Source organism: Rhincodon typus, chromosome 40 (assembly GCF_021869965.1).
Source record: "Rhincodon typus isolate 14 chromosome 40, sRhiTyp1.1, whole genome shotgun sequence".
In the NCBI taxonomy this organism is placed as follows: Eukaryota; Metazoa; Chordata; class Chondrichthyes; order Orectolobiformes; family Rhincodontidae; genus Rhincodon; species Rhincodon typus.
This window is the reverse complement of record NC_063371.1, coordinates 4,375,111-4,388,510: the sequence shown is the minus strand read 5'-3', so window position 1 is coordinate 4,388,510 and position 13,400 is coordinate 4,375,111. Positions and strand designations below refer to the sequence as shown.

The 13,400-nt window shown below is 47.3% G+C and overlaps 1 protein-coding gene across 1 annotated transcript in view; it reads left to right on the top strand.

Moving 5' to 3' along the window:
• The first annotated feature begins 9,082 nt into the window (after positions 1 to 9,082).
• Positions 9,083 to 13,400, top strand: part of LOC109925191 (max dimerization protein 1-like) — a 29,420-nt gene continuing 25,102 nt past the window's right edge. The window contains 3 exon segments of the mRNA XM_048618769.1: positions 9,083 to 9,247; positions 10,093 to 10,186; positions 11,884 to 11,913. Of these exon segments, the coding sequence (XP_048474726.1) occupies positions 9,181 to 9,247; positions 10,093 to 10,186; positions 11,884 to 11,913 (191 nt within the window). The 5' untranslated portion in view covers positions 9,083 to 9,180.

The following is a 13,400-nucleotide window of genomic DNA, read 5'->3' as shown; positions in this document are numbered from 1 at the left end:
TCAGGCACTGTACAACCTTGCTTGAATGACTCTTTGTAGAATAGTTTGCTGTGTCAGACTCCTGTGATTTTAACGTTATGTCCACTTTAAGTGAACAGCCATATCTGCATTCAGGTTATCAGGCTAATATGTATTTTTATCCTGACTTCGTTCTCTTTCTGGGTGTGTGTTTTCAAATAAACTTGTTGGACTATAACCTGGTGTTGTGTCATTTCTCACATTGGAAATGGCATCAGAAAAACAGCCTGTGTTAAGAGTGGACAGTTACCTGGTTTGTTTTATCACATTGTGATCATATTTAATGGTTTTTACGACCATGTCCTTACAAACGGTAAATATTTTACAGCTCAGTGAGAACCAATCCTCAAACTTCATGCTTTCCTCACTCATGCTGCACCTAGTGTCATGCAATTCAGTGGTGTTTGGCAAATTATAACTAGTTTGCAGTTGTCAGTGTTGAAGGATTTTGTTTATTTCCCTGTGGATTTGATTTATTTGTACATTTTTCTCATCCTTTCTATTAATGTCTCTTTTTAATAAAAAGCTTCAGAGTTAGTCTTGTTGGGAGTTATAGCAGGATAGTGACCTCAGGATATCCATTTGTACCTCCAAGAACATTCAGTTCCAATTGAAGAGAAGCTGTGGCCTATTTTAAAATCCTGTGTTGCAGTGCCAAGTAAGTTGTCTGGTTCTGGTACAGTGTGTTAACTGCAGGATCTATCTCCATACCTGTGCCCTTTATGTACTGGCTCCATGTATAATTCTGCCTGTACTCTATGTAGCTGTGCAGGAGCTGTGTCCATCTCCGACTCAGGAACAAAAGCAGGCTGTTTTGGCCCCTTGATGTGCTCCATTGTGCAACTGTGTCTCCTGGTTTGAGACTGTTCTCCCTCGCTGGGGGCAAAGTATCCTTCTAAACTCTAGCAAATGTAAGTCCACTCACCTTACAGGACATCTTGGTGATACGTGTCATGAACTTATGCTGCATTCCCTCTTTGTTTAAGTCTATCCTCCTTAGATACGGAGACCAAATTAAACGATACTCTTGGTATGATTTAATCAGGGTACTGTACAGTTGCAGGAAGAGATCTTTCCTTCGATACTCAAATCCTCTCTCAGTAAAGGCCAACATACAATTTTCCCTCCTAATGCAAGCCGTCCCTGCATGTCACTGACTTACAAACAAGTTTGCCTTGAACCTCAATAATTTTCCAATCACTCACCATTCAAAAAATACTCGGCATTTCTGTTTCATTTTGACCAGAATGGATTGTTCATTTTTCCACGTTATATTCCGTCTGCTGTGCTCTTGTGCTCTCATTCAGCATGTCTAAATCTATTATAAGCTCCTTCGAATCCTGTTTGCCTTCCCACCTTATTTTGTATCAGCTGAATCTGCTGCAATATATAAACTATATTGATGCTGTGTTCATTCCTAAAATGGCCAGCTTTTCACCACTTGGCTATGAAACTCTTTGCCTTTCTGTGAAATTGAGCTCTTTTTAAAACAGTTGCTAGTCTCTAGTGAGCGTTGAATTTACTGGTGGGGTAAGCGTTAATGTCTGATTTCCGGTTGCAAAGAAAATGGCAGCGATTCATGTTTTCTCAGGTTCACACGGAGTACCCCTGGAAACAGGATGAATCCAGAACCCTTTGTGTTTCCGATAGCGCTGTATGTCGTTGGCAATAATTTGGTTCTGTACGTCACTAGGGATTATCGGCACAACCCAAATTGATGTTCAACCGCTCCTGCATGTGTTCCCCACACAAAACCTAATCAACTGGATCAGAGATAGTAGGAACTGCCAATGCTGGAAATTCTGAGATAACAAGGTGTAGAGCTGGATGAACACAACAGGCCAAGCAGCATCAGAGAAGCAGGAAAGCTGACGTTTCGGGTCTAGGCCCTTCTTCAGAAAATCACAGAACAATGTTTGTCCTCACTTCCTTGGCAGTGGCAGGTGTCCGAGCTGAGTTCACTCAACGGGTCCCTGCCGCAGAGAACTCTGGATGCCCAGTCATCAGGATGTTCAAGTCACGGATCAACAGTTTTGCTTCAGATACTGAGGTATTTGGGAATAGTGCAGGAAGGTATAGTTGAGGGAGACTATCAACCACAGTTTTATTGCATGACCTGCTTTTTTAAAGCCAGTAGCTCCTAAAGCCATTAGTAAACGAGATGGACCAAAAGTTGCCAATTCCTCAAGGCCTGATGGGCCTATACCTTTGGACTTTAAAGAGGTGGCTACGGAAATGCACAAGGTTGGAATGAAATTGCAGGAATTGACAGCAGGGTAATGGACGAACTGGGCTGCCACAAGGATTAGCTTTTGAACAGTTCACAAACTGTTAATCATTGATGCAGGAAAAAAAAGGCATCCTGTTGAATCTTCTGGTCTCACAATCATCAGGACAGAATTGCAAGAATACCAATCTCTGAAGGAGATACTAATTTTACTGCATGAGAAAGATTGGTTGGCAAGTAGACTCGGATTGTGGCATTACCATGGGGAATGTGCTTAAATGACGGGACTGTGTGTACTGCATCAATTCACTCACGGGATGTGGGCATCACTGGCTGGTCAGCATTTATTGCCTGTCTCTGGATTCCCTTGAGAAGGTGGGGGTGAGTCACCTTTTTAAGCCACTGAAGCTCATGTGCTGTCTGTAGACCCAATTGGTGCTGTTAGGGACAGACTTCCATGATTTTGACCCAGCAACATTGAAGGAACGGCGGATATATTTCAAAGCCAGGACAATGGGTGGAGTGGCTTGGAGGGGAGATTGCAGGGAGTGGTGTTCCCATCTACCTGCTGTCCTTGTCCTTCTTGCATGGTAGCGATCGTGGGTTTGGAAGGTGCTGTCTAAGGAGCCTTGGTGAGTTGCTGCATTGTATCTTGTAGATGGTACACACTGCTGTTACTGAGCGTCAGTGGTGGAGGGAGTGGGTGTTTGTGGATGTGGTGCCAATCGAGCAGGGGCTGCTTTGTCCTGGATAATATCGAGCTTTGAGTGTTGTTGGAGCTGCCCCCATCCAGGGCAAGTGGGACATATTCCATCACACTCCTGACTTGTGCATTGTCAATGGCTTTGGGGAGTCAGGAGTTGATGCAGCGAATAACTCAATCCCAGCCTCTGACCTGCTGTTGTAGCTACTGTATTAATATGGCTGGTACAGTTCACTTTCTGGTCAATAGTAACCCCCAGTTTGTTGATAGTGGGGGATTCAGTATGGGCAGTGTGAAGAAGTTACCCTCCTCCCTCCGGACAAACCTCAGGGGATCTCTCTCCCACTGCAACTCCTTCATAATCTCTTCGGCCCTGAAACTGCTCGACCATGTCCTGAAGCAAACCGGGTACTACAGCCACATCACCTTTCTTAGTACCTACCTACGGAACCAGATCATCCCCAATGGACTACAATCCACATTCAAGCCTTCCCAATTTGGCCCCAACTGTGACAATATCTACACTCATGGCATTGAGATCCTTCAGAAGCGTTTCTCCCTGCGAGTCCTGAAAAGCTTTTCTAATGAAGGGTCTAGGCCCGAAACGTCAGCCTTTCTGCTCCTATGATGCTGCTTGGCCTGCTGTGTTCATCCAGCTCTGTACCTTGTTGTCTCTGGGCAGTGGTTATATTGTCTTTTATTGGAGATGGCATTATGTTACTTGCCACTTGTCAGCCCAAGCCTGGATGTTGCCCAGATCATGTTGCTTTTGGACATGGACTGCTCCAGTATGTGACAAGTCGCTAATGGTGCTGAACATTGTGCAATCATTGGCGAACATCGCCCACTCCTGACCTTATGATGGAGGGAAGGTCATTGATGAAGCAGCTGAAGATGGTTGGGCCTAGGACACTACCCTGAGGAGCTCCTGCAGAGATGTCGTGGACCTGAGATGACTAACCTCCAACGACGATGACCATCTTTCTATGTGCCAGGTACAACTCTAACCAGTGGAGAGTTGCCCCCTGATTCCTATTGATTCCATAACGGTTCTGAGGAAGGGTCACCGGACCCGAAACATTAACTCTGATTTTTCTTCACAGATGCTGCTAGACCTGCTGAGCTTTTCCAGCAACTTCTGTTTTTGTTTCTGATTTACAGCAGCTGCAGTTCTTTCGTTTTTTTGAAGGAAAACTCATTCCGAGTGTTGCAAATGTTTGGAATTCTGTACCCCACCAAACGCTTGATTGTTAAGTATACGTAAGGGAAGGGAATACATGATGAATGGTAGGACCATGGGAAGTACCAGGGCTCAGAGGGACCTTGGTATGTATGTACACTGGGGCCATAAGGTAGCGGGACAGGTGGATAAAGTGGTAAGAAGGATTGTGGGATACTTGCCTTTATTAGCCAAAGCATTAAGTTTCAAGAGCAGGGAGGTTGTGCTGGAACTGTTTCAGACGTTGGTCCCTGTGCTGTTATATTTCCCAGGATCCCACAATTCAAAGTGTTACTCCACTGCCTTGTTAGTTTTCCCAACATGCATCACCTCTCACTTATAAGAACAAAGAAAATTACAACACAGGAACAGGCCCTTCGGCCCTCCAAGCCTGCGCCGATCCAGATCCTCTATCTGAACCTTTCGCCTATTTTCCAAGGATCTGTATTCCTTTAATCCCTGCACATTCATGTATCTGTCTAGATACATCTTAAATGACGCTATCGTGCCTGCCTCTACCACCTCCGCTGGCAACGCGTTCCAGGCACCCACCACCCTCTGCGTAAAGAACTTTCCACGCATATCTCCCTTAAACTTTTCCCCTCTCACCTTGAAATCGTGACTCCTAGTAATTGAGTCCCCCACTCTGGGAAAAAGCTTCTTGCTATCCACCCTGTCTATACCTCTCATGATTGTGTAGACCTCAATCAGGTCCCCCCTCAACCTCCGTCTTTCTAATGTAAATAATCCTAATCTACTCAACCTCTCTTCATAGCTAGCGCCCTCCATACCAGGCAACATCCTGGTGAATCTCCTCTGCACCCTCTCCAAAGCATCCACATCCTTTTGGTAATGTGGCGACCAGAACTGTATGCAGTATTCCAAATGTAGTTGAACCAAAGTCCTATACAACTGTAACATGACCTGCCAACTCTTGTACTTAATACCCCGTCCGATGAATGAAAGCATGCTGTATGCCTTCTTCACCACTCTATTGACCTACGTTACCACCTTCATGGTACAATGGACCTGAACACCCAGATCTCTCTATGCATCAATTTTCCCCAGGGCTTTTCCATTTACCGTATAACCATATTAAATTCTGTTTGCCACTGTTCAGACAGTCTATATCATCCTAGCATCGAAGCCTTTTCTCCTTGTTATTTGTCACACCACCAATTTTTACGTCGTCTGCCAACTCGCTGATCGTACGTTCTACATGTGTGTCGTTAATGTATACAACAAAAGCAAGGGACCCAGCACCTAATCGTGCAGCACACCATTGGCCAACAAGTTTCCAGTCACAAAGACACTCTTTGACCATCACCCTCTGTTTCCTGCCATTGAGCCAATTTTGGATCCAATTTGCCAAACTGCCCTGGCTCCTGTGAGCTGTTTTTGACTAGTCATCCACATGACACCTTAACAAAACCTTACATGTAGACTACATCCACTGCATTTCCCTTCCAGGTCACCTCTTTGAAAAATTCAATCAGATTTGTTGGATGTGATCTTCCCCTTACAAAGCCACATTAACTATCCTCAAGTGGAGATTAATTCTATCCCACAGCATTTGTTTTGAGTAATTTGCTCACCACAGTTGTTAGATCCACTGGCCTTGTAGTTCCTGGGTTTATCCCTACTGCCTTTCTTGAACAATGGCAGCACATTAGATGTCCCCCCCATCCCCACAAAATCCTTTGGCATCCTGCAGTGAGAGAGGGTTTGAAAATCAATGTCAGAGCTTCTTGCCTCCCACAGCAGCCTGAGATACACCACCTCTGGACCTGGAGATTTATCCAGTTTTCCAAATCAAGGAATCCCTCGGGTACTGTCTTAACTGTCTTTCCAGCGTGTCTCTGTGTTAACTGTGGCTCCACAGATGGCACTCTCACCCAGGATCCTGGAATCATGCCTTAAAACACAAGCTGTCTGTCCCTCAGTGCTGCACGGTCACAAGTCCTGCATTTTGGATGTACTGCTTCACCAAACCAGCGCTTGATTTCCAAGGGCAAATTCATTTCAAATAGTAAATGGTGTTAACTGTAGACTCTTGATTATTCCTGGTTGGGTTCCAGGCGAAAGGAGCTGTCCAAATGATAATTGCAAACTTGGAATATCGATAAAGTGACAAGAAAGGAATCAGCCACTTAAAAAAACAAACAAGCGACGGTTCATTGGGAAATGTCCCTCGCAGTTCGGGAATTCAAACGCCGCTCCGGATTTTCTGAGTCCAGAGTCCAGACTGATGCTCGAGGGCAGGACTGACTGAGTGCTGCGCAGTCACAGGAGGATGAGGAGCGAAGGTGGCAGGGAGTGTGGGCGGGTTCTTACATCTATCCATCAAACCTCCCAAGTAACAGATGATCGCAATATTGCCATGTTCCCGGGTCTCGACTATAGTGAAAAATCTAACACCAGTTTTGAGCCAGAGATCTTACAATTTTCTTTGTTTTCACTGAACTATACAATCAGTAAAAAAAAAACAAATTCTTGTCAAAAATATTTCCTAACATAACTTTTGTATTTACTTTAAATATAGATGTTGTGGTTAGGATAAGGACTTTGGTTTTGAGTCTCTTCAGTAGAGTAAAAGTAAGTCGCCGTTATCATTGGAGAGCGATGATTGATAGCGAGTTTAACCCTGAGGGTCACCGATTGCTTCAGGTGAAAGTTTGAGTGCAAGAATTGAACCCACAGTGTTGGCACCACTCTGCATTGCAAAACCGTGTATCCAGCCGACCGAGCTAACTGTCCCCAATTCGCTCTGTGAAAGCCAGTTCAATGGAGGAGGCTGTGAATACAACTGTAATTCCATTGCGACCAGGAGGGGGCAGGACTTCACACTTGGCAGACAGGGCCTTCTCCAAAATCCTCTGCGGACAGAGAAATCAGGCCCCCCATTTCAAACTATTGGCACCGAATTCCTACGGTGCAAGAGGAGACCAATAGCCCCTCATACCTGAGAGTAATAATGTTTGGCCAATCTCCTATCTTTTCCCCATTTCCCTTATTATTATAATCCAAATAATTATCCAAAGCCCCTCTTGAATGGCTCAGCTGAACCTGCCTTCTCCATATTTCCAGGCAGTGCACTCACACCCTAATTACTTGCCGGGTGAAACAGCTTTCTCTCACATCACCCCTGCTTCCCTTGCACATCACTTTAAATCTACGTCCCTCTCATTCTTGATCTTTTTACAAACGGGAACAGCTTCTCCCTCTCTACTTTGCTGAGCCCACTCATGATTTTGAAAACCTCTGTCAGATCTCCCTTTCAGCCTTCTTCTGTCTAGGAGAACAGTCCCAACTTCTTCAATCTATCCTCATCACTGAAGTTTCTCATCCCTTGAGCTATCCTTGTAAACTGCTTCTGCACTCTTTCCAATTCATTCACATCCTTCCTGAAACGTGGCTCCCACAACTGTATACAGTAGTCCAACTGGGGTCTCACAAGTGTCTTGTACAAGTTCAACATCACCTCCCTGCTCTTGTACTCTATGGCCCTATTAATAAAGCTGAGGGCACTCTGTACTTTATTAACTGCTCTCTCCACTTGTCCTGCTATCTTCAGTGATCTGTGCACATATAACTCCAGGTCCCTCTGATCCTCTTTTAGCTTAATCCCTAATGATTTTTTTTTTTCAGTCAAATCTCCGCAAGATTTGCATCTTCAAACCCCTTGGGCAAAAATCAGTTACCCATCAGCATGCAGCTTATTATGTTGAGAAAACGATATTGCTAGGTTTTATTTTCATAGTCGTACTATCCAAAGGAAGGTCAGATCTACGCAGCCCACCTCTAAACCGTAAAAAAAGGGTCTGAAGAAGGGTTCCAGCCCAAATCGTCAACTTTGCTGCTCCTCTAATGCTTCCTGGCCTCCTGTGTTACTCCAGCTCCACATGTGTTATCTTAGACTTGAGGGGCTGAATGGCCTCCTGCAGGTGCATTCTCCTCAAAAAGGTAATAGAAGAAGGTCCAAGAATAAGCTGTTGGACTGGCTTCCTTCTTGAAGAAGTCATTTTGCAGGGTTAGAAGCAGAGAGCAGGTAGTTTGGGATAGGGCCAGTAGGGAAGAACTAACGGACTGAGTGGTCTCCGCCGGGAAGAGCAAAGTCTATCTCCAAGAGCGCCTGTCCCTGTTGGGGAAGGGAGGACCGTGATTGGCCGAGAACGGCATTACTTCATAGGATTTTGACCAATAGGATTATTTTCTCGTGATGTCATAGGACGGTTCAGTTTTGAGAACGTGCCGAATTGACGCCTGCGGAGAGGGCGTGGCCTGGGACATCCAATGGGAGGCGGGGCGGACGGTCTGTTTTCAAACAGGGCCACGTGACGTGTACGATGATGGGCAGACAAGGTGGACCATTCGGAAGGAAGAGAGGCGGGGCTTTCCTGCATTTGAACCAATGGAAGTGCCGAAGGCGGAAACACAACGGGACACGAGGCGGTGATTGGGTAATGTGTGGGTGATGGGCATCTGAGCACGACAATCGTTTTGGTCAGGAGGCGGGTCTTAATAGACAGATAACCAATCGAAATTAAAGGGCGGTTGTTGCCACGCCGGGGGGCGGGCGCAGATGATGGACGTGTATTCGCACCAATAGAAACAGAAAAAGGCGGGCTGGAGCTGGTGGACTGTTCAATGGGATGACGGGGTGGGGTCACATGGAGGCGGGGGGTGTTACAGAAGATCGGCAGGTAGAGTATCCAATGGGAACTGAGAAAAGGCGGGGCGTGGGGATGTTCGTCCAATGAGGGTCTGAGGGCTGTCCCTGCCCAGCGTCGGAGGCGGGGAGAGATTGATGGAGTGCTGAATGCACCAATAGCAATGGTAAAGGGGCAGAGCAGGTGGGAGAGTGCCCAATGAGAGCGGCAGGGGGCGGGCCCAGTTTGAGGGATAGGAATGGGCCGACTGGCCGGACACCGCGGCAGTGGCTAAGGCGAGCACTGAGAGAGCGGATCCCGGGGAAGGACAGCGATCCGGCCTCCGTCTGCCCGACCGACCGACATGACCGGGGTCCAGCCCATCGACTTACTCCTTCAGGCCGCCCAGTACCTAGAACGCCGGGAGAGGGGTAAGTATACCCGGGGAGCAGATAGGGGGTAAATATAGCCGGGGGAGAGGGGGTAAATATAGCCAGGGAGAGGGGGGAAATATACCAGGGGGGGGGGGGGGGGGAAAAATAGCCAGGGGAGAGGAGGTAAATATACCTGGGAGAGAGGGGGTAAATATACCCAGGAAGGGAGAGAGGGGGTAAATGTAGCTGGAGAGGGGAGTAAATATACCCAGGAAGGGAGACAGGGGGTAAATATAGCCAGGGAGGGAGTAAATATGCACGGGGGGAGCAGAGAGATGGGGTAAATATACCCAGGGGTACGGAGCGAAGGGATAAATACCCGGGTGAGAGGGGGTAAATATATCCGGGGAGGAGGGGTTGGTAAATATACCCAGGAAGGAGAGAGGGAGTTAATATAGCCAGTGAGGGGAGGTGGGGGTAAGAGAGGGGATAAATAAACCCAAGTCGGGAGGGGAGAGAGTGGGGTAAATATCCCAGGAGAGAGAAGGGGTAAATATCTGGGGGGTGTTAGAGGGGTAAATACAGGCAATGGGAGGAGTGAGTGTGATAAATATATGGGGGTGGGGTGTGAGTTGTGTATTTCCCAGGGGTGAGGGATGAAGGGGGCATGGAGAAGGGGCAAGGATTCTGGGTGTAAAATGCCCCCAAGTGAGCAGTGATGGGGGTGTCAGGATAAAACCATCCTAGCTTTGTTCAGGGGGCTAAATCATCCCAGGCATGGGCTGAGCAACTGCGGGGTCTGTAATTGGCGCGGGGTCTGTAATTGGCACGGGGTCTGTAATTGGCATGGGCTGGAGGTCACATGGAAGGGGACAGGTCTAACCAATGGCCTCTTCATCCAGAAGCCGAGCATGGATACGCTTCCATACCCCCCCGTCGCAGCGAGCGGGCAAACAGCAAATGGAGGAAGCGGGGCAGGAAGAGTGCAGGGAGCAGGTAAGCCCCAGTGGAGGGGGCGCGGGGGGACAGTTGTTGGGTGGTGGTGGAAGAGGGCCGGTCCTATAGACTCCAGGACTTTGAACCCGAGTTGCTCGTGCGTGTTCCGAATCACTGTCACTTCTCCCCTTGCACCTTTGATATCACTGGCAAACTGATAAGTTTTGCATTTAAATCTCTTTCACTTTCGATTCTGATGTCTAACAACATCTCACCTAACCAATTTAGATAAGTTTCACGTGCGAATTTGATCTCCCTGCCTGATGTAGAGGGAGTGTTGAGGTTCACTAGGCTGATACTGGGAATGGAGGAGAAATAGGTTCGACTATGGCGTGTATTCACTGGGGTTTAGAAGAACGAGATGGTCGGTGCGAAGACGGGATCTGATTAAAACGTATGAAATTCTAACAGGGCTGGACAGACTAGATGTAGAGAGGCTGTTTCCCCTTGTGGTGGAGAGTCTAAGACCAGGGTGATAGTCTCTGATATTCTTCCACTCATTCCTAAGTGCAGGAAAAAAATTACCAGGATGTTGCCAGGACTAGATGGTTTGATTTATGAGGAGAAGCTGGGAAGTTTTTCAACCCTGGAGCGACGGAGGCTGAAGGGTGACCTTATAGAGGTTTATAAAGTCATGAGGGGCATGGATAGGGTGAATAGTCAAGGTCTTTTCCCCAGGCTAAGGGAGTCCAAAACTAGAGGGGCATAGGTTTAAGTTGAGAGGAGAAAGATTTAAAAGGGACCTAAGGGGCAACTTTTTCACGCAGAGGGTGGTGCGTGTATGGAACGAGCTGCCAGAGGAAGTGGTGGAGGCTGGTACAATGACAACATTTAAAAGGCATCTGGATGGTACATGAATAGGAAGGATTTAGAGGGATAGGGGCCAAATGCTGGCAAATGGGACTAGGCCAGATTGGGAAACTTGGTCAGCATGGACAAGTTGGGCCAAAGGGCCTGTTTCTCTGCTGTACGACTCTATGTAAGGAGGCCAGAACTAGACTAGAACTAAACTATTCCAGTCTGCAGTTAATGGCTGCTTTCGATGTACGATGGGATCCCCGTTAACCGGCTGCTTTTTTTGTTTTAAAGACCACAGTCGCTCGTTGATACTTGTCTCTGAATGGGCTTTATCGCTGGTGCACTGTGCAGGCCGGCGAGGTGGCTATATAAATGCAACAGCTGTTTTGAGGAGCTGTTCGCTTCACAGTTGCAGGCGGCTGTGCAGTAAAGCACAGATTTTTTTTTAAGCCCGTTCTCTCTGTGTCTCACAGAAGACAGTGTCATCACTTTAAAGGCAAAAAAAAAACCCTCAAAAATATTTCAGATATTTTGTTGGAACCTGGGTCAGAGGTAGGGACACTACTGCTGTGCTACAACAGCACCCTCATCCCACTCGTTCTTGAACTTGGTGAATAATCTCTGATCCACACTACAACTTTGCACTTGACCTCAAAGCCTTGCTTTGTATCCTGAATACGGATACAGTCCCTCCCCAACTCCAGGTACTTCAGAGCCCATTCTAAGAATCCAATCCCACTGCAAAGTCCGTCACTGTTATTTTTTGTAGCCTACACCTCCAGGGTCCTGTCTCGACGTGGCGCAGCCAGGTAAGGGATTGTCGGCTTTGTGTAGACTGCTTGACGACCGGCCTCTGTAAGCCTGCGCTTTGTAATCTCCTTCTGAACGTTGTTTTTCAGATCGACCCACAACGAGATGGAAAAGAACAGGTAGGCCGTTCTGAGGGCCCGTTGGCGGTGAGTGGGAGCACTGATGGTCTATCTGCACGGTTGTGATAACGCACCGTGAGCGACGTCCCGCTGCTCAGTCCTCAGTGAAGCGCATCTGTGCGATTTAACCTTTGACGCCCTGAGATCGGAATTGCCCATTTCGACTGTGGTTGTCGCAAACGGTCCCCCCCACCCCCCAATCCCTATCGAGTTGTGCCTGACCTGACCCACCGACGCTTGCAGACCCTTCCCCAGCCAACGTCATGTTTTCCAGTAGAGAGAAAGCCGAGTTAACGTTTCTGAAGAAGGGTTACTGGACCCGAAACCTTACCTCTGATCTCTCTCTCTGTGTACGTGCTGCCTCAACACTGTCTGAATTCTTCCAGCAATTTCTGCTTTCGTTTCTGATTTTTGGGTCTTTGTAGTGTTTTCTTTTACCTTCGTCCGGTTCCTAGTCTCGTCCTTTCAGCTGTCCGTCCAGGACAGGGTTCTGTGAGTTTCGTGGTCACCGTGTAGATCTTGAGAGTGTTTTTCTTTCCAATATCTCTGTACGGTAGCAGCGAGCCCTGGCTTGAACAGGGTGACATAGGGGTTTAGCTACATAGTTCTTTGAAAAAGTTCTTGCGTCGCGTGTAGACAGGGTGATTAGGAAGTTCTGAGGAAGGGTCACCGGACCCGAAACATTAACTCTGTTTTCTCCTTCAGAGATGCTGCCAGACCTGCTGAGCTTCTCCAGCAACTTTGTTTTTGTTCCTGATTAAGAAAGTGTTTAGCACGCTTGCCTTCATTGCTCAGACCTTTTGAGTATAGGAGTTGGAGCATCACGTTGTGGATGTACAGGCTATTGGTGAGACCTCTTCTGGAGTATTGTGTCCTGTTCAGGAGGCCCTGTTGTTATTATTAAGGATACTATTAAATTGGAGAGGGTTCAGAAAAGATTTCCAAGGATGTCGCTGGAACTGGAGGGTTTGAGTTATAAGGGGAGGCTGGGACTTTTTTCCACTGGAACATAGGAGGCTGAGGGGTGACCTTTATAGAGGTTTATAAAATCATGAGGGGCATGGATAAGGTGAATAGCAAAGGTCTTTTCCCCAGGGTAGGGGAGTCCAAAACTAAGGGCCATATTTTTTTAGGTGAGAGGGGAAAGATTTAAAACGGACCTGAGGGGCAACTTCTTCGCACACAGGGTGGTGCGTGTATGGAATAAACTGCCAGAGGGAAAGGGGTAGATGCAGGTACAGTTACGACATCTAAAAGACATTTGGACAGGGGCATGGATAGGAAGAGATTAGAGGAAAATGGGCTAAATTCGGGAAAGTGGGACTAGTTTAGTTTGGGAAATCTGTTTGGTGTGGGCGAGTTGGGCCTGTTTCCATGCTGTATGACTGGTGCTGGTATCAAGTGACGGAGCTGTGCAGTGAGGAATGCTGGGTAAATGCCAACAGAGCTGTGCAGTGAGGAATGCTGGGTAAATGCCAACAGAGCTG